This window comes from Lepidochelys kempii, chromosome 1, assembly GCF_965140285.1.
Source record: "Lepidochelys kempii isolate rLepKem1 chromosome 1, rLepKem1.hap1, whole genome shotgun sequence".
NCBI classification, from domain to species: domain Eukaryota; kingdom Metazoa; phylum Chordata; order Testudines; family Cheloniidae; genus Lepidochelys; species Lepidochelys kempii.
Window position 1 is genome coordinate 264,578,424 of NC_136380.1, and position 23,609 is coordinate 264,602,032.

At 46.0% G+C, this 23,609-nt stretch overlaps 1 protein-coding gene and 1 long non-coding RNA gene across 3 annotated transcripts in view; one reads left to right on the plus strand and one right to left on the minus strand.

The window, feature by feature from the left end:
- Positions 1-711: 711 nt before the first annotated feature.
- On the minus strand, positions 712-10,482 carry DDX47 (DEAD-box helicase 47). Of its 2 annotated transcripts, none has more exons than XM_073327326.1 (12): positions 10,158-10,482; positions 9,070-9,163; positions 7,342-7,530; positions 6,579-6,647; positions 5,874-5,992; positions 4,887-4,958; positions 4,297-4,413; positions 3,998-4,144; positions 3,544-3,681; positions 1,878-1,948; positions 1,525-1,654; positions 712-1,414 (listed from the first exon to the last, which is right to left on the minus strand). In XM_073327326.1, exons 1-12 carry the CDS (start codon positions 10,224-10,226, stop codon positions 1,286-1,288), a joined length of 1,344 nt encoding a protein of 447 aa, XP_073183427.1. In that variant the 5' UTR covers positions 10,227-10,482; the 3' UTR covers positions 712-1,285. The 2 variants fall into 2 exon arrangements, with proteins under 2 accessions (XP_073183427.1, XP_073183426.1); XM_073327325.2 differs by having other exon boundaries at positions 6,579-6,650; positions 10,158-10,481.
- The window catches only part of LOC140904938 (uncharacterized), a 53,121-nt gene continuing 39,813 nt past the window's right edge, over positions 10,302-23,609 (plus strand). The window contains exon 1 of the long non-coding RNA XR_012156683.2: positions 10,302-10,492. This is a non-coding gene — a long non-coding RNA (uncharacterized LOC140904938). The remainder of the gene's footprint in view (positions 10,493-23,609) is intronic.

Genomic DNA, 23,609 nt, shown 5'->3' on the forward strand with positions numbered 1-23,609 from the left:
AAATTCTTGCTTCTGACCAGCTTGGACAGACACTTTATAAACCACCCAGACAGCAGAATTATTCAGTTGCCTGAGGAGGTGGCATGTTTTAGAAAGTAACTGAAGAGCACCCTTACAGGGCATATTAGCATTGGTTTACTACTCGTGGGAATTAGAACCAGACTGCTGGTGTACTGAAAAGGAAGTTGAAAACTTTCTTCCACTTTTCACAAAAAGATTCGCTTGCTTCTTATAGTCTACTAAGCTCAGAAGCAATACACAAAAGAAGCACTATTGGGACAGAGAGGAAGAGCCAGAAATAGAACATCTGATAAGGATCCATTGCCATTCCTCCAGCATAAAGGGCTTCACTGCTTGACTGTGTAACATTGCCCCCTGGCGTTGGCTCTCAGGTACTACAGGAGTCAGTGGCTACTAGTGGGAGCACAGAAAGCCATATACTAAGTCTCTGCCCACAGCCACTGCCAGCCTCTCTCTATTTTCGTGGCATTTCTCCTCCAGTGGGAGTAGACTGTATGAAGTCACTGCAATGTCTGGAACATCAAACAGCTGCCACAGAAAGCATGGTGATAGCATATGCTGAGTTGACTTCACAGTAAGGGTGTGGGTGGAGATGTTGACCTACATGGGTTGGAAACCCCTTAAAACAGGTAACTTTGAAAGTTAGCAGAAGTGGCACAATAAGTTATAATACACAGAAAAGCAAACTGATTTGTGGTTAAGCAAAATATATTTGGAGTTTTTGCCCCAGCATGAGTGTCTCTGTTCAAGGCGAGAACCCCATCCTGGAGCGTCATATGCATACCCTGGAAAATGTAGGGTGCTTTCTCAGTTTTCTTCTTCCTTTCAATTGTCTTATAAAGAGGCACTCGCTGAGGTTTGGATGGTGAGTGATAATAGGCTGCAGCATGATTGGGGGGAAAAAAGTGTCCATAGGGCAACATTTCACATTTAACCCCTATAAAAATGGGCTTTGCCAGGAGACTGCTGCTTCCAGGTCCAGGGGACAGTCCAGCTGCAGGAGATGACTCCCTCTTACAGCCCAGCATTAGAAGTGATACCAACCCTCAGTAGGATGATGGGTTCCAGCATACTACCAGGGTGCAGGTTCAGTCTATGACCAAAGACAGTGTTGGAGACTCAAACATGATGGAAAAATCTCTTTCCAACTGGCCTGCCGTTTACAAGTGTAGTTCTGGAGGCTTCTGATTTGATGGAAATACTGTGTGGTAGGTACCGCTCCAGCCCATGTAAACTCAAAGGGCATAGACGTTTAAGTATCTGGCTAACGGGCTTTCCTTTTCTTCATTTTCCCACCAGCCACCTTGTTCCTGACACCTGTAGCTCCCTCTGTGTCATCATCATCGGCCTCATCCCGGGATCGCTTCTTTTTCTCTCCCTGCTCCCGCAACTCCTGAAAAAACAAAAACAAAAACCCCACAAGGTGAGCAATCGCTCGAACTCTCCACATTCAGAGAGAAATTCAGGGCAATGGAGACAGATAAGGGATAAAGTGAAACATACCATACGAGCAAATCTCTGGGCTTCAGCCACACGCTCCGTTAGCATCATGACCTCCTCCTCCTGTGTGGGGAATACAGGTAGCTTCTTGCCAATGAGGTGCTCAATGCGCTGGAATAGTTCCACATCGTACCTGGTAAAATGAAAGCCCGTACAGATCAGTCTTCCCAGGAATACTTTGGTTCCCTTTAGCCACAGCCTCTACCCAGAGCCAGCCAGATGTACATGGTTCCTATCAAAGCTCACCACACTGAACCCTGTCTGCTCCTCAGGGCAAAAAAAGATGCTTTCTACTCATGCAGGAGGACGACAGGTGCGTCTGGATGGAAGAGGCAGCACACCCTGATGTTACTTACTGAGTGACAAAGGTGATGGATTTGCCAGACCGCCCAGCTCGAGCTGTCCTCCCCACGCGGTGAATGTAATCCTGAAAGCAAATATCTCCGTCAGCAACAGGATGTGCTCTGCCCAATACTGAACTGAAAACAGTCCCTGGAAGCGTGCTCTGTGCCCAAGTATACTGAAGCCCCACAAGCAGCAGGGTAAATGGCTATGCAGGGAGGACTATGCATTTCCCTAGGACAAAACAGAAGCCATGAGGGAGGGGAGAAACAATGGTCAGAACTTATGCTCAAAGGAGTAGCATGTGTAGCTCCCTGAAAATTGAGGGGGACGGTGAAAGCAGCTCTCTAGTTTGTTCTCTGGTATTAACCCATCTCTGAATTATGGTATAGGCCTATAACAGTGCCCCTCTTCATTTTTTCTTTTTCTGACAGTCAGTCAACCACACTGCCAAATCTGCAGGACAAAATTAAATCATGATATAAATAAGGTGAACTATCAAGACATTTTTGGGTGCAATCTGTTGGATTGTGGAATGGTCTACGGGAAGTGGAAGTTCCATTGCTAAGGTAATTTAATACTAGACAAAAGCTCTGGAGAACATACAGTGGGAAACAGCCTTGAGTGGGCAAGACTAACTGGATCTGAAGTTTCCAAACTGATCTGAGGAACACTTGCTGGTTATATGGTACTAACTCATTTCCTCAACCGCAGTAAGGCAGATAAAGATACTTCAGCCACTTTTCTATACCTGCGCCATTGGCTTGTCACATGATTGCAAGAAATAAGAGGGGAAGAGATCTGAGACAGTGAATTGCAAGGGGAGGTGTCCACACATAACTATTAAGATATGGGCCACTTTTGAGAAATCCTGGACTAGATGACCTAATAGGTCTATTACCCCTAATCTACCCGTAGTCTTTTCATAATACTCTGAAACCTTTCATAATTTAAGATCTTCAAGAACAGGGACTATGTACATTTTATTTGTTTGCAGTGTCTAGTACACCACAATCATTACAGGAAACAATAGTCAGTTTTAATTTCTAGAATACTGAATATTGTTTACCTAATAGCAAGTCTTGAGCTATGTGTTAGTCTTAACAAGGGATGCCATCAATTTGAAAGGTCACATCTGACAATGCTATGCCTTCCAGAGAGAGACATCCTAAGATTTTAACAACTCTTCAGGTTTAGTAAAGTGTCTGTTTCAGTTTGATAAATTCCTACATTTTCACAGCACTCTAGTCTAGTCAGTTTCTCCCTTGCAAAGAGAATCATCATGAATACAGAAGAGAAAAACCCTAACACTAACTGACAAAAAAAAAAAATTGCAACATATAGAAACTGGAATCATTTTAAATTGGACCGTTTCCCAAGATTAAAGTTTATATTTTCCCTTTAGCATGATGCAACAGAAACTGGAATTTATCCCCCTGGCCCTCTCCCCACGCACAGAGAAAGCATCCCAATTTATCATGCCCCTGCTCTGCAGTATACACCAATGTACTCAAAAAGCAACACCAAGTAAAAACATCACCACAGAAAAGAAATGGTACAGCTTCATCTAGACAAGTGAACTAAGAGCTCCAGTCAGCAGAGTAGAAAGTCTTCTGTTTCGGTGATCAATCTTAAGCCTCAGATGATAGGAACCCTCCGTTATCAAGATGAGTATCTCACCTTGGAATGTGTGGGAATATCAAAGTTTATCACAACATCCACATGTGGGATGTCCAGACCTCTGCTTGCAACATCTGTAGCCAGCAGAATGGAACGGGCCTTGGCCTTGAACTTGTTCAGGGACCCCAGTCGCTTATTCTGTGGTAGTAGAAAGAAAAATAAAGAAACAAGTTTATAACTTGAAAGTTAAGGAATCAAACAGCAAGAGACTGAACCTACTCTTGTTAAACTATTGTTATCCTTCTGTATACAGAAAGATTAGGAGATTAAGCTTTCACCTGGGACAACTGATACTGGTACACTGGAATTTGGTGGCTGCATGAGCGTTAAATTAAGCTCTAGGGAGCCAGTCCTACACATGTTATGGTCTCTTTCCTCTCGGAGATGGTCACGACACTGTGACACATCCTTATCTCATATACACCTACACAGCAAGGGTGGGATAGGCTGCTACCTGACTCATCTGTCCATGGAGGGGTATGGCAGTGAAACCCAAGTTGCGGAGCAGGAGAGCTGTCCTTTGAGTGTTGTTGCAGGTACTGCAGAATATCATGAAGGAGTTCCCAGCCAGTTCATTCAGGATATAAACCAGGTAACTGTCCTGCAAGGATCAACGAACACGGCAGTGGTACAGACGACATGAGAGCAAAGGGCAACTTCAATCATAAGCCAGAGAAGGTGGGAAAGAGCAGGAGAGTAACTATGAAGGAGGAGCAAGAATGGCTTTGAGGATGGGGAGAGAAGAGGCATTACCTTGAATTTGGAGGGGATGAAAATATAATGCTGTTGCAGTTTTTCAACTGTCTGGTATTTGGAGGAAACAGCACATTTAACAGGGTCCTTCAGTGCAGCACGCTGGAGCTTTTGCACCTGAATGAAGAATCAAAATAAATCGGTATTAGCAAGATGCTAATCCTCCAGCAACATGGCTCTACGGCTAGGTCTACACTACGAGCTAGGAGCACGATTCCCCTGCTTGTGTACAGGTGCTAGCTCTCAAGACTGTGAGACCACGAACGGCAGGGCAGCCAGAGTAGCACCGGTAGTGGAGGCACGGCTGGGCCGTGCCAAGTATGTACCCACCAGTTTCAGGCAGATTTGTACTCGACACAGCTAAGCCATTCCTTCACTGCTACGCCACTGTTTATATTGGTGCTAGCTCAATGAGAGCTAGCACGAGGGAGCATACATACACGAGCAAGGGACTCGCATCCCTAACTCACAGTGTAGATGTAGCCTTAGGGAGGAGGAAAGGGGAGTAGAAACATCTATCAGATAATCCACTACCCCTTCCCCCACTTTCAGCACACACAGGCTGATCTGAGAAAAGTTATGCACCTCACCTTCTTGGTCATGGTGGCAGAAAAGAGGAATGTCCTCCTGTCTCGGGGAATCACTTTTAGGATCTTATCCACCTGTAAAAGAAAGAGGGGAGGCAAAACCTGCTATTGAGGCACAGCAGAAGTCAAGACATGTGCCCCTTCAAGTGAGTGTTCCAAGCAGAGAATGCAGAGAACATATGAACACAGGGCCATATGCTAATCTGTCTGATATGGGAGGAGTGGCCATCCCAATAAACCCCTTCCTTCTTTTAGGAGAGCCATATAAAATGAAGCTTCATTGTGGGCTGGGACACCTAGACAGTCACCATGGACTCCAAAAGTCAATAGGCAGTATATCTGCAGGAGTGCATATATCAGCATTGTGCACCTAATAAGGAACAACAAGAGAAACATTTAGAGAAGAATCCAAAAGAATTTAACAGAGATTAGATCATTTCTAAAGTGTTTAAACCATTGTGTAGAATTTAAGAGCGAATTCTATGGGATGTTAAAAGTTCAATATTATTTACTATTAAGTTCTGTGGGATAGTTTAATAAAGCTACAGCAAGATCTTATTTTCTATTACAGCGGTTCTCAAACTTCATTGCACTGCGACCCCCTTCTGACAACAAAAATTACTACACAACCCCAGGAGGAGGGACCAAAGCCTGAACCTGCCCAAGCCCTGCCACCCCAGGGGGGCGGGAAGGCAAAGCTGAAGCCCAAGGGCTTCAGTCCTGGTTGGGGACCTGTAACCTGAGCCCTGCTGCCCCGGATAGTGGGGCTTGGGCACCAGCTTCAACCCCAGGCCCCAGCAAGTCTAATGCCAGCCATGGTGACCCCATTAAAATAGGGTGGTGACCCAGTTTGGGGCCTGACCCACAGTTTGAGAACCGCTGTTCTATTGAGTCTTATAGACATTTAGAATAGTTTCCTTAAGATTGTATTGATTTCATCTGTTAAATTCTACAGGACTTTTCCTTTAGGGCGGGTATCATAGTCCTCACCTCTGTCTCAAAATCCATGTTGAGGATCCGGTCAGCTTCATCCATAACCAGGTACTTAAGAGCTCGCAAGTTGAAACCTTTTGTGTTCTCCAGATGGTCAATCAGACGGCCAGGTGTTGCTATCAACAGACAATCAAAAAGAAAGGTAAAGGTGACAGCAATGGGAAAAATGCCCCAGAATGCAGTCCACATAAGGAGGGAAGAGCCACTGCAAGTGAGGAGGGCGGGACTCTGCTACAGAGTTGGCGTCTTTTGCTTAAGATTGTAAAGGCAGCCACAGCAATGGGGAGCTGTGCTGGGAACTGAAGGTGGCTTGGTGAGAAGCCAAAGCAGACTGATTTTCCCTGGAGGGAAGAGCTCCTGTATGCCAGAGCTATCTTAAAATGAGGACCACCAGACCAGGCCTTCCAAGGGAAAAAGTGGGCCAGATCAGAGGCATCCTGAGAAGAGCTCTAGACCATGGTGGTTGAGTTCCTAGGGGAGAATGGGAGACCAGTCGCAAGGCAACTTGGCTGGACAATTTTGAGATGAGCTTGCATTGCATCCACTGTTCCTTCTTCGAAGCCAAGAGGAACACACTGAGGTTACACTCATTGCTCCCTCCAGACACATACAGGCACTTCTGACAACCAACACCGCCATTCTGCATTCCTTAGGATGCCTGTGATCTTATTACAAGCATCACTCTACATGTGGATTTCTTACCAATTATAACATGGGGCTTCTTGGCTAAGGTCAGAGCCTGTGACATCATGTCAATTCCACCCACAATAACTGCTGTGGGGAAGAAGAAAGGCAGAGTGAGTCCCTCTGGAACAGAACCAGTACAAGCCACCACTATAACCAACCATCTACCTAGTCTGGTTTCTTCTCAAATCCACCCACAACTTATGTATAGGAATTAAAAGCCACTTATCTTAATAAGAATTCCCTTTAATTTCATTTTGGCATCCCTGACCAGTAACTGTCTTCCCTCAGATATCCTAATCCAGATTTCGAGTCCCCAGATCATTTACTGTCATGGACCGATGTTTTCCACGGTCACAAAGCTAGCTGCAAAATCCCCCCCCGTGCTACTAAGTTTAGCTGCAAATCTGTGCACTCATTCAGAGTTCCTAGCCCTTATGGTCGCAAACTAAACCTTAAAACATCAGTTTGAATATGGAACTGATGCAGGGAGTCTGCAAAGAAAGCCTGATGGGTGTGAACTCCCCTATCCAGTTCAGAGAAGACAGATTGCTCCACGCTCTTTCACACTGAAAGGTGATATACCACCACCACAAATACTACCCCCTCACCAATGTTCCTTTCCCAAACCCACTCCCATGCTCTATTCCTCTATCTCCCCTCATTCCATACTCTCTACTCCCTTCCTTACAGTTCAACAGCTTTCTTCTACTCCCTCAAATTTTCACACAGTAACATCCAAATACTGTACAATTCTGAGGCCCGTTAGAAGGCCACTCACCACTCTGGACACCAATGGAGGATCCAAGAGCTTCAAACTGCTCTGAGATCTGGAAGGCGAGCTCTCGGGTTGGTGTGAGGACAAGAGCAAAGAAGCGTTGGGGTGTTTCCAGCAGTGTCTGCAGGATGGGCAAAGCAAAGGCCCCTGTTTTTCCAGAGCCTGTCTCTGCCAGCCCAATGATATCCCGGCCTACAAGGGGAAAGGTGGAGGCAAAAGACTGTGATACTTGAGCCTAGAGAGAGAGAGGCCCTCCCAGCATCGTAAGAAAAGAGAACCCTATAATGAGATTTGAGAGACCTGTACCAGCAAGTACTCACAGGATTGAGAAAAGAAGGGGTGCAAGGACACAGCACCCGAACAGGGAGCCTCCACAGATCTTTGCAGCGTTTAAACATGGTTTTATTTCTATGCAACTGTTAACTTGAATGTCACAGTCCCTTTCATTTTCCCCACTAGGTTCCAAGCAGTATATAGCTTGTCTTAGAACGTCAGGTCGCAAACCCTCACTTTACATTTCACTAAATCCAGCCATTTTATACACCATTCCCCTCATATGTTTAAATATGTCTAAAAAATTCATCAGTCATGAAGTGACAAAGGTAAGGAAATCTGGTCCAATTTTAGACACGTTCCATGGCTTGGGAGCCTTGCTGTAGCAGTACCAACCTTGCTTTTGCCAAGATACCAGCTGTTCCGAGCCACATGTTAAAATAACAACAATCCTTGCCTTCAACAAGGAAAGTGCCTAAAGTGTAACTAATTTTAGGAGTACTAATACCTAAATGTGGCTTTTATTCAAATGCCCTGTCAATATGTAAGTAATAGGACAAGACAAACACTGAAAAAAAACCTCACGTTTTAAAACATGTTATTGAATTGTCTTCCTATCCCCAATAGTATTCACTTTATGAATATTCTAGTGAATGAGTTTAGTGACAGGAATGTTAGCTAAAAACATAATTGAAATCAGCAGTTACAGGATGTTCACAGAAAGCCATTTTAAATGAGCAATTATTCACTCTGGAAAGTCTGATTCTAAGATACACCTTCTTTTAAGCAGAGAGCAGAAATGTACCATGCATCTATTAGGGATGTAAAAGGTTAACCAACCATAACCGTTAACCCCTAACCTGCGCCAGGCCAGCAGGAGGGACCTTGGTTAATCAGTTACACAATATAATTTTAATCGTTTAACTGGTTAACTTTTTAAATGATATTTACATCCCTAGCATCTATGTGACTAATCAAAACAGCTGAAATATCAAATATTCACTACAAACTGTTAATGAAGTTGCTACAGAGCAAGATTTATTTACTGGCATTAACTGGAAAACAGTTTTGAGAAAATCATGATATGCACTAATATTTTGCAAAGAGGAAAAACAAAATTTGCTGAATTATGTGCTATGAATTTTTCATCCAGCTCCATTAAACAGCATGTTTACCCAATGCCATATTTTAACAGTGCACTTCAAAGGTAAACGGCAATACAGGGAGTGAGGAATACTGTATCCATCTAGTATCGCAGGGGAGTTTAGGGAGATAGACTGTCAGATCTGAACTAGAATCTGGACAGGATACAGAGTAAACATTCATACTCCTGTGGAGAGTGAAGAATTGTCTTCAATCATTTCAAGAATTAGAGAACCCTACAAGATTCACCCATATTAAGTCTACACCCTTCTTTCCACACCTGTTCGTGGAAACAGACAAGCAGACTCTGCTCACCTTGGAGAGCCACAGGAATAGCCTCAACTTGAATTTTAGTTGGTGTCTTCCATCCCAACTGGTCACAAGTTTCACATAGTACATCTGTTACTCCCTGAGAGTGAAAGAAAAAAGGGGACAAACATCAACAAATGGCCAACTACCACCAAGCCAGCCAATCAAATGAAGCTAAGTCCCTCCTAGCCAGACTCCAACCCACTCAACCCCTGGACACTCAATGCTGCAGCCACAAACTGTGGGGATCGCTTTTAAGGAAATCCCTCAACTTTAAAAAAAAGAAGTCACAAATCTGCCTGAAAAAACACATTTTTTTTCCAATTCATGCATTTCACAGCACTTTGTATACAACCAGTTGCATTTCCCCATGTCTTCCCTGTTACTTGGCTGTTTTTTTTCCTTCATGTAGAAACAGGGCAGAGAAAAACATTTAAGAACAGAATAAACTGAGTTTAAAAGAGAAAAGTTACCTGGGAGCAGAGGGCTAGGATAGGTATAGCATCTTCATCTACTTTAATAGCCATATTTTATGTTAATAGCATCTCTTTAGCTCTCCTATCAAGGGTAATTGAAGCCCCAAATGAAAGCTGGACACTTTGCCAGTTAATACCCCCCACTCCCTTCCAAGATACCCCTGACACAGAGAGGCAAACAGTGCCAGCACAACAGGAGGCCATTGTGTTCAGGTCCCACAGCAAGTGCTGGCACCAGGTCTCCTTTAAACGCCCCAAGATTAAGCAGTAAGCAGCAAGACTCAGCAGGCGGGGAAGGGCACAGGGTGGCACCAGGCAGGCAGAACAGGAGGGCTCGCTTTGGTGCTTGGGCCCGAGGCCGCCCTCCCACCTGAGCACCGCAGAGTCTGCAGCGTGCGTCTCCTCCCCGCGCGCGGCGAGCCGGGGCCGGGCTGCGCGGTCCTTCCCGCCCCACAGATGGGGAAGGGAGACAGAGGGACGCGCCCCAGGGAGCCGGGAGCAGAGCAGGGAACTGAACCCGGGTCCCAAGTCCCGGGGTCCAGAGCAGGGCGGACCCGGGCAGGAGACGCCGAGCCCAGGGGAGAAGGGTGCGGGGAGCTCGGTCTCTGTTTCTCTCACCAGGTCCTTGAAGCTCCGCAGCTCTTCCACCGCCTCCTCCGGCGCCCCGTGCGCCGCATCCGCCGCCATCTTGGGCTTCACCTTTGACCCCCCCCCCACCGCGGGGAGCGCCGGGACATGCGGCTTCCCGAGAGGCGGCACTTCCCAATGACGTCACATACGGTCTCCTGGGCGGTGGAGGAAAAATCCGTCTCGAGGCACGGCCACTCGGACGCGGAGCATTGTGCGGCAAGTTGTCCCCACGCAGTGGGCCTCCAGCCAATCAGAGAGCGCAATGGGGTGGGGCGCGCTGCGGACGGAGCACGTGAGCCGCGTTCCCGCCTGGCTCTCGAGCGGTGCGTGTGATGATAATATGACGGCGGGGGGGGGCGGGGCGCGGCGCTCTGGGAGCCAGTGTGGCCGCGGCGCCCTGCGCGTGTGCCGGGTGTGACCGTGTGCGCGTGCGCGGGGGGGAGGGCGCAGTCGCGGGGGCGGGGGTTACATGGGGCTCCCGCCGAGGGTCAAGCGCCGCTGCGGCGGGCGCTGGTTTTGCGAGGGGCAACTCTGTCCCCCCAGGCGGAGCTGACCTCCGGCGTCTGCCTCGGGGTGTGACCTCGCCGGCCTGGTCCGCTCTGCTCCCGCCGCGCTCGCTCCTGCTGGGGGCTTTGTGGCCCAGCCGGGGGCAGGGGCTCCGGGGAGGGTGTGACTGCCCGGGCGGGGCAACAGGGTGCGAGCGCGAGGGTCGCCCGAGCATCTCTATCAAGTTGCCCATAAAGTAGGCGAGAAAGGAAGCGGAGAGCTCAGCGGCGTCTCATTTTGGTGCTATCGGTGAATTGTGCTTGGCAGATTCCACCGTCCCCACCGATCCGTGGTGTTGTCAGAAGGCCAGAGGGGAAGAGCAAATCAGGACTCCTCCCCCTTCCCTCCAGAGCAGCCGGAGCTTGCTGTGCTCTGGTGGTGGGTTGGGGTGAAAGGAGGAGAGAGAACAGGGAGAAGACAGAAATACCAGGGAGGTGCTGAGGAAGACTCTTAATAGAGGCTCGAATTACATGTATATCCCAAATAATTTAAAAAAAAAAAAAAAAAGGACCAAAAAGTGCCAGGATGGCTGAACAACAGAGTAATAGAGGCAGTTTGTTGCAAAAAGGCATCCTTTAATAATGGGAAGTCAAATCTTTAGGAGCATAAAATTGGGTACATTAAGTATCAAAGTGTAAGGCAGGCCAATTCAGAATGTGAAGAGCAGCTATCTCAGGACACACAAACTAAGAGCAGCATTTTTGTAAGTACAGCAGAAACAGGAAGCCTGCCAAAAATCAGTTTAAAATAATTATTCTCAAATGAAATAGACTATAAGCAACAAAGGAAAATAAATATGTTATAGAATTCTATAACAGATTTGAAAGTAGCTATACTTGAACAAAAAGAAAAGGAGTACTTGTGGCACCTTAGAGACTAACCAATTTATTTGAGCATGAGCTTTCGTGAGTTACAGCTCACTTCATCGGATGCATACTGTGGAAGTGAGCTGTAGCTCACGAAAGCTCATGCTCAAATAAATTGGTTAGTCTCTAAGGTGCCACAAGTACTCCTTTTCTTTTTGCGAATACAGACTAACACGGCTGTTACTCTGAAACTTGAACAAAAATACGTCAGAAACAGACTTCAAAGAGAAACAGTAAAAATAAAATTCATTTGCAAATTTAACACCATTAATTTGGGCTTGAATAGGGACTGGGAGTGGCTGGCTTATTACAAAAGCAGCTTTGCCTCTCCTGGAATTAACACCTCATCTATTATTGAGAGTGGACTACATCCACCCCGATCGAATTGGCCCTGTCAGCACTGGTTCTCCACTTGTGAGGTAACTCCCTTCTCTTCATGTGCCAGTATATTTATGTCTGCATCTGTAATTTTCACTCCATGCATCTGAAGAAGTAGGGTTTTTACCCATGAAAGTTTATGCTCAAATAAATCTGTTAGTCTTTAAGGTGCCAAAGGAAAATAAAACATTCATAACTCATTTATTGGCATGAAGGGAAAAATAAAATCTTTGTTCATGGCATCTCTATTGAATATATTAAAATCCATGACAATATTCCATACAAATATAGGTGGGGAAAAAAGCCCCCAATTAATGTTTAGGGTTTATATTAATGAAAATTATGTTTAGTGAGATCATATTCTTCAGTAGCTACCACTGCCTGATCATTGAAGATAAAGTAAGATAATCATAATAACAAAACAACCCGCAGAGGCTCATCATAGTCCAGAAAGATCTACTTCTTGTAGTTGTAAATTACATGGAGTTTAGCAGGGTAAAATATAGCTATGGTATCTCTAGTGTAAATGTACTTAAGTCTTCTTTCAGAGATTGAAACCTCATGCTTCTCACTTGTTTCAATGGAAACATCAGGGAAATAAAAAGTCTACGACCTTGATAAACAGTTTTCTTTCCCGGAGAAGAATAGAAAACAATATCATTTTACATATTATTTCCTTTGCAGTAGCTTCATGTCATATGATAATGCAAGAGGGAGATAAGCAAAATGGCTTTTGTCTAGTTAATGCAGGCTCAATGCTTTCTCCAGTTAGTTCTTCAAATAACATTGGTAAAACTGCTAGAGATTCTCTCTGTCCCCTCTTAGGGTATGTCTACACTACGAAATTAGGTCGAATTTATAGAAGTCGGTTTTTTAGAAATCGTTTTTATATATTCAAGTGTGTGTCCCCCCACAGAAAATGATCTAAGTGCATTAACTTGGCGGAGTGCTTCCACAGTACCGAGGCAAGCGTCGACTTCCGGAGTGTTGCACTGTGGGTAGCTATCCTACCGTCCCCGCAGTCTCCGCTGCCCATTGGAATTCTGGGTTGAGATCCCAATGCCTGATGGGGCTAAAACATTGTCACGGGTGGTTCTGGGTACATATCGTCAGGCCCCCGTTCCCTCCCTCCCTCTGTGAAAGCAGCAGCAGACAATCGTTTTGCGCCTTTTTTCTTGAGTTACCTGTGCAGACGCCATACCGCAGCAAGCATGGAGCCCGCTCAGGGAACCGTCACCGTATGTCTCCTGGGTGCTGGCAGATGTGGAACTGCATTGCTACACAGCAGCAGCAACCCCTTGCCTTGTGGCAGTAGACGGTGCAATAGGACTGGTAGCCGTCATCGTCATGTCCGAGGTGCTCCTGGCCACGTTGGCCAGGAGCGCCTGGGCAGACATGGGTGCAGGGACTAAATCTGGAGTGACTTGACCAGGTCATTCTCTTTAGTCCTGCAGTCAGTCCTATTGAACCATCTTATGGTGAGCAGGCAGGCGATACGGATTGCTAGCAGTACTATTGTACCATCTTCTGCCGGGCAGGCAAGAGATGAGGATGGCTTGCAGTCCTTCTGTAGAACAGCCGTGTTAGTCTGTATTCGCAAAAAGAAAAGGAGTACTTGTGGCACCTTAGAGACTAACCAATTTATTTGAGCATGAGCTTTCGTGAGCTACAGCTCACTTCATCATCCTTCTGTACTGTCTGCTGCCAGCCAAAGATGTAAAAGATAGATGGAGTGGATGGATCAAAACAGGAAATAGACCAGATTTGTTTTGTACTCATTTGCCTCCCCAGCCCCCCCGTCTAGGGGACTCATTCCTCTAGGTCACACTGCAGTCACTCACAGAGAAGGTGCAGCGAGGCAAATCTAGCCATGCATCAATCAGAGGCCAGACCAACCTGCTTGTTCCAGTAAGAACAATTACTTAGGTGCACCATTTCTTATTGGAACCCTCCGTGAAGTCCTGCCTGAAATACTCCTTGATGTAAAGCCACCCCCTTTGTTGATTTTAATTCCCTGTAAGCCAACTCCGTAAACCATGTCGTCAGTCGCCCCTCCCTCCGTCAGAGCAACAGCAGACAATCGTTCCGCGCCTTTTTTCTGTGCGGACGCCATACCAAGGCAAGCATGGAGGCTGCTCAGCTCACTTTGGCAATTAGGAGCACATTAAACACCACACGCATTATCCAGCAGTATATGCAGCACCAGAACCTGGCAAAGCGATACCGGGCGAGGAGGCGAAGTCAGCGCGGTCACGTGAGTGATCAGGACATGGACACAGATTTCTCTGAAAGCATGGGCCCTGTCAATGCATGCATCATGGTGCTAATGGGTCAGGTTCATGCTGTGGAACGCCGATTCTGGGCTCGGGAAACAAGCACAGACTGCTGGGACCGCATAGTGTCTGGGACGATTCCCAGTGGCTGCGAAACTTTCGCATGCGTAAGGGCACTTTCATGGAACTTTGTGACTTGCTTTCTCCTGCCCTGAAGCGCATGAATACCAAGATGAGAGCAGCCCTCACAGTTGAGAAGTGAGTGGCAATAGCCCTGTGGAAGCTTGCAACGCCAGACAGCTACCGGTCAATTGGGAATCAATTTGGAGTGGGCAAATCTACTGTGGGGGCTCCTGTGATGCAAGTAGCCCACGCAATCAAAGATCTGCTGATATCAAGGGTAGTGACCCTGGGAAATGTGCAGGTCATAGTGGATGGCTTTGCTGCAATGGGATTCCCTAACTGTGGTGGGGCCATAGACGGAACCCATATCCCTATCTTGGCAGCAGAGCACCAAGGCAGCGAGTACATAAACCGCAAGGGGTACTTTTCAGTAGTGCTGCAAGCTCTGGTGGATCACAAGGGATGTTTCACCAACATCAAAGTGGGATGGCCAGGAAAGATACATGATGCTCGCATCTTCAGGAACTCTGGTCTGTTTCAAAAGCTGCAGGAAGGGTCTTTATTCTCAGACCAGAAAATAACTGTTGGGGATGTTGAAATGCCTATAGTTATCCTTGGGGACCCAGCCTACCCCTTAGTGCCCTGGCTCATGAAGCCGTACACAGGCAGCCTGGACAATAGTCAGGAGCTGATCAACTACAGGCTGAGCAAGTGCAGAATGGTGGTAGAATGTGCATTTGGACGTTTAAAGGCGCGCTGGCTCAGTTTACGGATTCGCTTAGACCTCAGCGAAACCAATATTCCCGCTGTTATTACTGCTTGCTGTGTGCTTCACAATATCTGTGAGAGTAAGGGGGAGACGTTTATGGCGGGGTGGGAGGTTGAGGCAAATCTCCTGGCTGCTGGTTACGCGCAGCCAGACACCAGGGCGGTTAGAAGAGCACCGGAGGGCGTGGTGCGCATCAGAGAAGCTTTGAAAACCAGTTTCATGACTGGCCAGGCTACGGTGTGAAAGTTCTTTGTTTCTCCTTGATGAAACCCCGCCGCCCCTTGGTTCACTCTGCTTCCCTGTAAGCTAATCACCCTCCCCTCCTCCCTTCGATCACCGCTTGCAGAGGCAATAAAGTCATTGTTGCTTCACATTCATGCATTCTTTATTCATTCATCACACAAATAGGGGGATGACTACCAAGGTAGCCCAGGAGGGGTGGTGGAGGAGGGAAGGAAAATGCCACACAGCACTTTAAAAGTTTACAACTTGAAAATTTATTGAATGCCAGCCTTCTGGTTTTTGGGCAATCCTCTGTGGTGGAGTGGCTGGTTGGCCGGAGGCTCCCCCACCGCGTTCTTGGGCGTCTGGGTGTGGAGGCTATGGAACTTGGGGAGGAGGGCGGTTGGTTACAGAGGGGCTGCAGTGGCAGTCTGTGCTCCAGCTGCCTTTGCTGCAGCTCAACCATACACTGGAGCATATTGGTTTGATCCTCCAGCAGCCTCAGCATTGAATCCTGCCTCTTCTCATCACGCTGCCACCACATTTGAGCTTCAGCCCTGTCTTCAGCCTGCCACTTACTCTCTTCAGCCCGCCACCTCTCCTCCCGGTCATTTTGTGCTTTCCTGCACTCTGACATTATTTGCCCCCACACATTCGTCTGTGCTCTGTCAGTGTGGGAGGACAGCATGAGTTCAGAGAACATTTCATCACGAGTGCAGTTTTTTTTCTTTCTAATCTTCACTAGCCTCTGGGAAGGAGAAGATCCTGTGATCATTGAAACACATGCAGCTGGTGGAGAAAAAAAAAAGGGACAGCGGTATTTAAAAAGACACATTTTATAATACAATGGTTACACTCTTTCCGGGTAAACCTTGCTGTTAACATTACATACATAGCACATGTGCTTTCGTTACAAGGTCGCATTTTGCCTCCCCCCACCGCGTGGCTACCCCCTCAACCCTCCCCCCTCCCCGTGACTAAGAGCAGGGAACATTTCTGTTCAGCCACAGGCAAACAGCCCAGCAGGAACGGGCACCTCTGAGTGTCCCTGAAGAAAAGCAGCCTATTTCAACCAGGTGACCATGTCCGATATCTCACTCTCCTAAGGATAACACAGAGAGTTAAAGAATGGATGTTGTTTGAACTCCAGCAAACATACACTGCAATGCTTTGTTGTACAATGATTCCGGAGTACGTGCTACTGGCCTGGAGTGGTAAAGTGTCCTACCATGGAGGACGCAATAATGCTGCCCTCCTCAGAAACCTTTTGCAAAGGCTTTGGGAGTACATCCAGGAGAGCTGCGAATGCTAGAGCAAATAAATCCTTTCACATGCTTGCTTCTAAACCATGTAAAGTATTTTAAAAGGTACACTCACCGGTGGTCCCTTTTCCGCCTGCCGGGTCCAGGAGGCAGCCTTGGGTGGGTTCGGGGGGTACTGGCTCCAGGCTCAGGGTGAGAAACAGTTCCTGGCTGTCGGAAAAACTGGTTTCTCCGTTTGCTTGCTGTGAGCTATCTACAACCTCCTCCTCCTCATCATCTTCTTCGTCCCTAAACCCTGCTTCCGTGTTGTCTCCATCTCCATTGAAGGAGTCAAACAACACGGCTGGGGTAATGGTGGCTGAACCCCCTAAAGTGGCATGCAGCTCATCATAGTAGCGGCATGTTTGGGGCTCTGACCCAGAGCGGCCATTTGCCTCTCTGGTTTTCTGGTAAGCTTGCCTCAGCTCCTTAAGTTTCACGCAGCACTGCTTTGGGTCCCTGTTATGGCCTCTGTCCTTTATGCCCTGGGAGATTTTGACAAAGGTTTTGGCAATTCGAAAACAGGAACGGAGTTCTAATAGCACGGATTCCTCTCCCCATTCAGCGATCAGATCCCATACCTCCCGTTCAGTCCAGGCTGGAGCTCTTTTGCGATTCTGGGACTCCATCATGGTCACCTCTGCTGATGAACTCTGCATGGTCACCTGCAGCTTGCCACGCTGGCCAAACAGGAAATGAGATGCAAAAGTTTGCGTTTTTTTTCCTGTCTACCTGGCCAGTGCATCTGAGTTGAGAGTGCTGTCCAGAGTGGTCACAATGGAGCACTCTGGGATAGCTCCCGGAGGCCAATACCGTCGAATTTTGTCCACAGTACCCCAAATTCGACCTGGCAAGGCCGATTTCAGCGCTAATCCACTAGTCAGGGGTGGAGTAAGGTAATCGATTTTAAGCGCCCTTTAAGTCGAAATAAAGGGCTTCATCATGTGGACGGGTGCAGGTTTACATCCATTTAACGCTGCTAAATTTGACCTAAAGTCCTAGTGTAGACCAGGGCTTAAAGATCCAAGACATGCAGGTTGGAGGCCTGGGATCAATTTTCTAGGATGTCAAGCTTGTGATGTAAAACCAAGTTTCTAAATCAGAGTACCCGATAAAACCTTGAGCTCTTACTGTCAAATTTAATTAGAACTTTATTTAACAATATCAGATTGCATATTTTCTGTATTTTCAAAGTTTTGAATCTTATGAAGTATGGTCTAATTTTTAATGAATTGGTGAGGAGTATTTTTTCCTTTCCAGATGTAGTGGAACCCAAATCTACAGAAAGGCTGGACAGGATGGGGCCTTACAGTATTTGCATGTGCATTTTGAGCCCTTTGAATTGGGTTTTCATAGAAACTGTTACTCAACATTAAGTATGGTGTGGCTGTGACATAGCACTGTAATACATTATTCAGGTTTAGAATTCTGTTGCCTTAGCTTCTTGGTTGACTTGTGATTTTTGGACCTGTAATGTGAAAAGAAGCAAAAGAACCTGAAAAAGAAAATCAGATAAGACAGTCACTATCTATCTATAGCTCTATAAATAATGAAATAATCACAAAAGAGAAAAACTTTTCCCCAAAAGCTAATGCTTTGGAAGCTTGATCTCTATATGTGGGAATGAAGAGGCTGCATTCATAGCAAACTACATTATTTAATTACTATGATGGTTCTCAGGATACCCAGGACTGTGAGTCACCTTGTTACCCTCCTGCCTCCAGCAAGTAGGAGAAGTGCTGGTGCTTAACTAGGTGTCAGCTGCTTCCTGACACCACCAGCCTGTTAGCAACCCAAACCCCTTATTTTACCTTGCAATTTAACAAGAGATGCCCCCAGTCCTGAGCCCCTTTGAAGCCTTTCCCCTGTTGTATCCAGCCCCTTATCCACTGATCACACACACAAATACCATGTCTTCTGCCCCCCAAAGGGGACCATGCACACACCAGCTTGTATGTTTCAACTCAGGGTCAGCTCCTTGCTTAATATCACAGCACTAAGATATATTTATAGAATCATAACTGGAAGGGACCTTGATAGGTCATCTATTCCAGTCCCCTACACTGAGGCAGGACTAAGTATTATCTAGATCATCCCTGATAACTGTAAGTTTAACCTGTTCTTAAAAACCTCCAATGATGTAGATTCTACAACCTTCCTAGATAATTGGTTCCAGGGCTTAACTACCCTGACAGGAAGTTTTTCCTAACGTCTAACCTAAATCTCCCTTTTGCAATGTAAGCCCATTACTTCTTGTCCTGCCCTCAGTGGTTAAGGAGAACAATTTGTCCACTCCTCTTATAACAATGTTTTATGTACCTGAAGACTATTGTTATGTCTCCCCTCAATCTTCTCTTCTCCAAACTAAACAAACCCAGTTTTTTCAATCTTTTCTTCTAGGTCATGTTTTCTAGACTTTTAATTATTTTAGTTACCCTCCTCTGGACTTTCTCCAATTTGTCCACATCTTTCCCAAAGTATTATGCCCAGAACTGGACACAATACTGTTGAGGCCTTATTAGCATTGAGTGGAGTGGGAGAATTACTTCTCCTGTCTTGCTTACAACACTCCTGCTAGTACATCCCAGAATGTTTGATTCCTTTGCAACAGTGTTACACTGTTGACTCATTTATTTTGTGATCCACTAAAACCCTCAGATCCTTTTCTGAAGTACTCCTTCCTAGGCAGTCATTTCCCATTTTGTATTTGTGCAATTGATTATTCCTTTCTGAGTTATAATGAAAACAATAATAAGTTGATTATCAAAGATTCAAGAGATAATGAATAAGGATCATGGAAACAAAAGGCTACACATAAAACCATAACATGCTTTTTGATACTAAACTTAACAGGCTAACCTTCTAGCTAAAGACCTCTTTTCTCTCCCAAAGTCTTTCTACAGCATTTCTAACTCAGGCCGGTTGAGTTTGCACCATGCCCATTTATTTCCTAAGTGCAGGATAAGATGACGTCTTCTTTGCCTTCTACTTCTATCTCCAAAAGTCATTGTCTGTACTCAGAGACAGTATAACTCCCTGGGGTTTGTTTTTCCTGTGTGTTGCTGCCCTGTTGATTTCATATCTCTCTGTTGACTTTGTATGTAAATGATGCCCACTGTTTTACCTTACAAAGCTTAATTTACACCTCAACAAACACAGGTGAATAAACATCATTTGTTTGACAAAAAACCTGTTTGTCAAGTCTGCCTTAATACAGACTTTAAAACATGTTTTCATCATATAAACATAACTCCTTATACAGTGTATGTACATACATTTCACAATGCTGTTAATAACTGATGTGGCTCCAGCTTTCATTTAAGACCTCCCATGACATTCTTTGGTGAACCAGAATATAAATACCATAATCAGGACAGTCCAGTAAACCTCCTTGCCAATTAGCATTAAGAGTTTCTTGGGTCAAGATTGCATAAAAAAATTCAAATTTCTCAAAGAGAACAAAAATGTCTATAACAGCAGATCTCCCAGGCCAGGCTGTGGAGCACTGATGTTCAGCTGAGTGGTATCTCGTGGTCTGCAGAAAACTGGCTGCCTTTGTGGAGATACCTCTTTTCCTTGTTTCCATGTGTTAAATCACACAAAGAGAGCTAAACTTTAGAGCTGGTTGAAATCTTTTGTTTCTGTGGAAAATTTTAAAAATAAATTAAAAAAACCCCCAAATTTTCCATTCCCAGAAATTTTTCCCCCCAGAAATTTGAAAACCAAAATATTCAAGTTGGAAATCTTGCTGCCTCATGGGAGATGTAGTTCAGGTGTCTCAAGCTCCCATTCTCTTCTGTTGGCTGGACTTCCTGATCAGATGACATCTCCCATGATGCACCCTGGTCTCCACTCTCTGAGAGGTGTGGTGGGTTTCCATGGGAATCCCTGGCCGTGATCCATGATGAGACATGTTCCAGCTGGAGAGCCCGCCTCAGAGGAGAATGGGTATATGAAGGAACTGAACTACAACTGCCATAAAGCACCATGGCAGCATTTCTCAATCAAAATATTTCAGGTTTGGGGTGAAATATTTTTCTTTTGGAGTGTTGAATTTTTCAATGAAAAATCAACTTTTTTCAGCAGAAAATGGACACTTTTTGAAATAATTTTTGTTTAATCAGACTCTCATTTTTCTGTCAAAAAACAGATGATTGTTTTCAGCCAACCCTGCTAAGATTACCTTATAGTCTGTCCAATATTGTTTTTCAAAATAAACCATTTTTGATGTGCCAAAGAGATGATAACAGCTGGGAGATGGGTCCATGCAATTATGAATGAGAAGGGAGCTGCTCAATACAACAACCTTTCTATTAAGTTGTGCTCCATACTATGCAAAAGATTGAGAATCCACTGATTTTTACTATCGATTTCAGTCTGCAGTGTTCTTATAAACACCTCCTGGTGACATAAGAAGGATTGAAGCTAATGCGGCTGTCTGTTAGATTGAAATTATTTTTAAAGGTTCAGCCATATGACCTCTGGTTATGTGAGGTCACATAGGGGTAGTGGAAGAGGAGATGGATTTGTGGTAGCAGGAGCCTGGACAGATATCAGTTGTGTCTACTTCCACAGCCCCATGTGTGTAATGCACATGCACACATGCAAAAGTGCACAGCCAACTTAGGCGTGCTGAATATCATTCACCTGACTTAGAAGAAAGGATGCTAAACTATCACAGAATTTGTGTTAGAGTAGTACAGTGATTCTGATTTCAGTGGGACTCGTGAGTGTATTTCTGATGAGCATTCTCTCAATCTGTTTGGAAAACCTGGGTGGGTGGCACAGAGGAAATGGTGACATAACTGAACATCTGTCAATGGATTCCAAATGTGCTGTTTCCTGTACTCCTAGAACAATGAGGAAAGTGAGGGGAAATCCAAATAAACTTTGTGTGACAGGGAAAGGAGAGGAAGCCTGAAACAATATCCAGGACACCATCGAGAATGGAACTACCACTTCCTACAGTGTTCAGGGGCAAAAAATACTGGAGGGGGCTCTAGACTAGACTCTTCAAAAGTTGGCCAGCAGCCACATCACCTTAGGTTGTGATCTTATCATATGTTAGAACTAAGTCATGTTAGGCCTGTCAGTACTTAGATGGGATGACCTCGAAGGAAAAGCTACGGTGGTGCAGGAAACGGAGTTGGTGATATAATAGGAAGTCACTCTTCCCTCTGATTGAGTGAACTCACTGCCCTTATGGGGCCTTCTGCTGCTGCAGGTGTTATCTTTTGGAAGAGATGTGAAACCAAGGACCTGATCACTAGTGACTATTAAGGGTGTCCCTGGAGTAGGAATGTTAGGTCTGGTGTCTTGGCCAAAGTCCAGGTTGTGTAATTCTAGTTTGCCTGAAAATGAGGGGACAGATCACTTGATGATTACCTGTTTTGTTCATTCCCTCTGGGGCACCTGGCATTGGCCACTGTCGGAAGACAAGATACTGGGCTAGATGGACCTTTGATCTGACCCAGTATGGCTATTCTTACACTCTAAGATTTCTTTTGATAAAAGTCTTACTTCCTGTCCTAACATGTTGGATAGAGTTGATGTGTAGTTAAACATGTGCAACTTTCCATGTTTATGGGTACTGTAAGTAAAACTTTTTGTAAAGCACTTTGTGATTACTGAGGGTGAAAGGGGTTAAACTAAATGTAAAAATATTAGTATTTAGTATTAGATATTGGGTATGAGTTTGAGACCTTCTGAGGAGACCACAGTCCTATGAGTCTGAATGTGCACACCGTGACTGGAAGAAACCAAATCCAAAAGTCAATGGACATTTTGCCTGAGTAAAGATTGAATTAAGACAGAAGTTTCTGCCTGCCTGGCTGAACATGGAAGTGAACCCTTTGACTGGATCTCAGCTTCTAGGCAGCTGATTGAAACTATGTTCCTGGGAAATTGGGAAAGGGGAGGGGAGGGCAGGAAAAAAAGCAATTTATCTGTATTATTATTGCCACCCAAATAATGAAATGAGTTGGAAAACAGAGTCAGCCTTTCAATGATTTATTTACCATGAAACAAACACCAGCCATGATTAAGGGTATGTTTTAGTCATGGGTATTTTTAGGAAAAGTCATGGACAGGTCATGGGCAGTAAACAAAAATTCACGGCCGTGACCTGTCCATGACTTGTACTATATACCCCGACTAAATCTTGGGAGTGCCGAGGGTGCTCGTGTGGGTGTGTGGGTGCTTGGGGGGAGCGAACCAGGGGCGCTGTGGGTGACTGGGGGCCCTGCAGGTGTTGGGGGGGCAGTCCGGGGGGCTCAGCAAGTGCTGGGGGAGTGGTCTGGGGGTCATCATGGGTGTTGGGGTGGGGGAGGAGTTGGCAGGGCTGGCAGGCTCCCTACCCACATGTCCCTCCCTAAGCTCGTAGCTCCGTGCGCTGCCAGCTCCGCAGTTCCCATTGGCTGGGAACCAATGGGAGCTGTGGGGGTGGTGCCTGCGGGAGGAGGCAGCGCTTGGAGCTAGGAGCTGAGGGAGGAACATGTGGACAAGGTAAGCGCCGTCCAGAGCCTTCACCTCTTCCCGCGCCCCAACTCACAGCCCTGAACCCTCTCCCATACCCAAACTCCTCCTTTTGCTGTTTGGGTGGCGGGGGACGGTGGCCTAAGACTGCCCCGGCAGTGGCAGGTGTGACTGGTCCAGGGGTTGCCTGAGCTGCTTGGGCAGCCCTGGAGCCAGCACACTGGCCGCTGCAGAAGTCATGGAGGTCATGGAAAGTCACGGAATCCATGACTTCCACGACCTCTGTGACAAACTTGCAGCCTTGCTCATGATGAATATTGAAAAGAAAGGGAGAAGCTGTGACCAGTCTGGCTGGTCTCTTCTAGCTGATCTTCCTGTGCTCTCTGGTCTGAATTGTAGGTTGCTGTGTGTCTAGGGCTGGCCTTAGCTGGCCAGGAGTTAGTTGTGGGGTATTGCTTTGCTTGAGCAATGTTAGAGATCACACAATA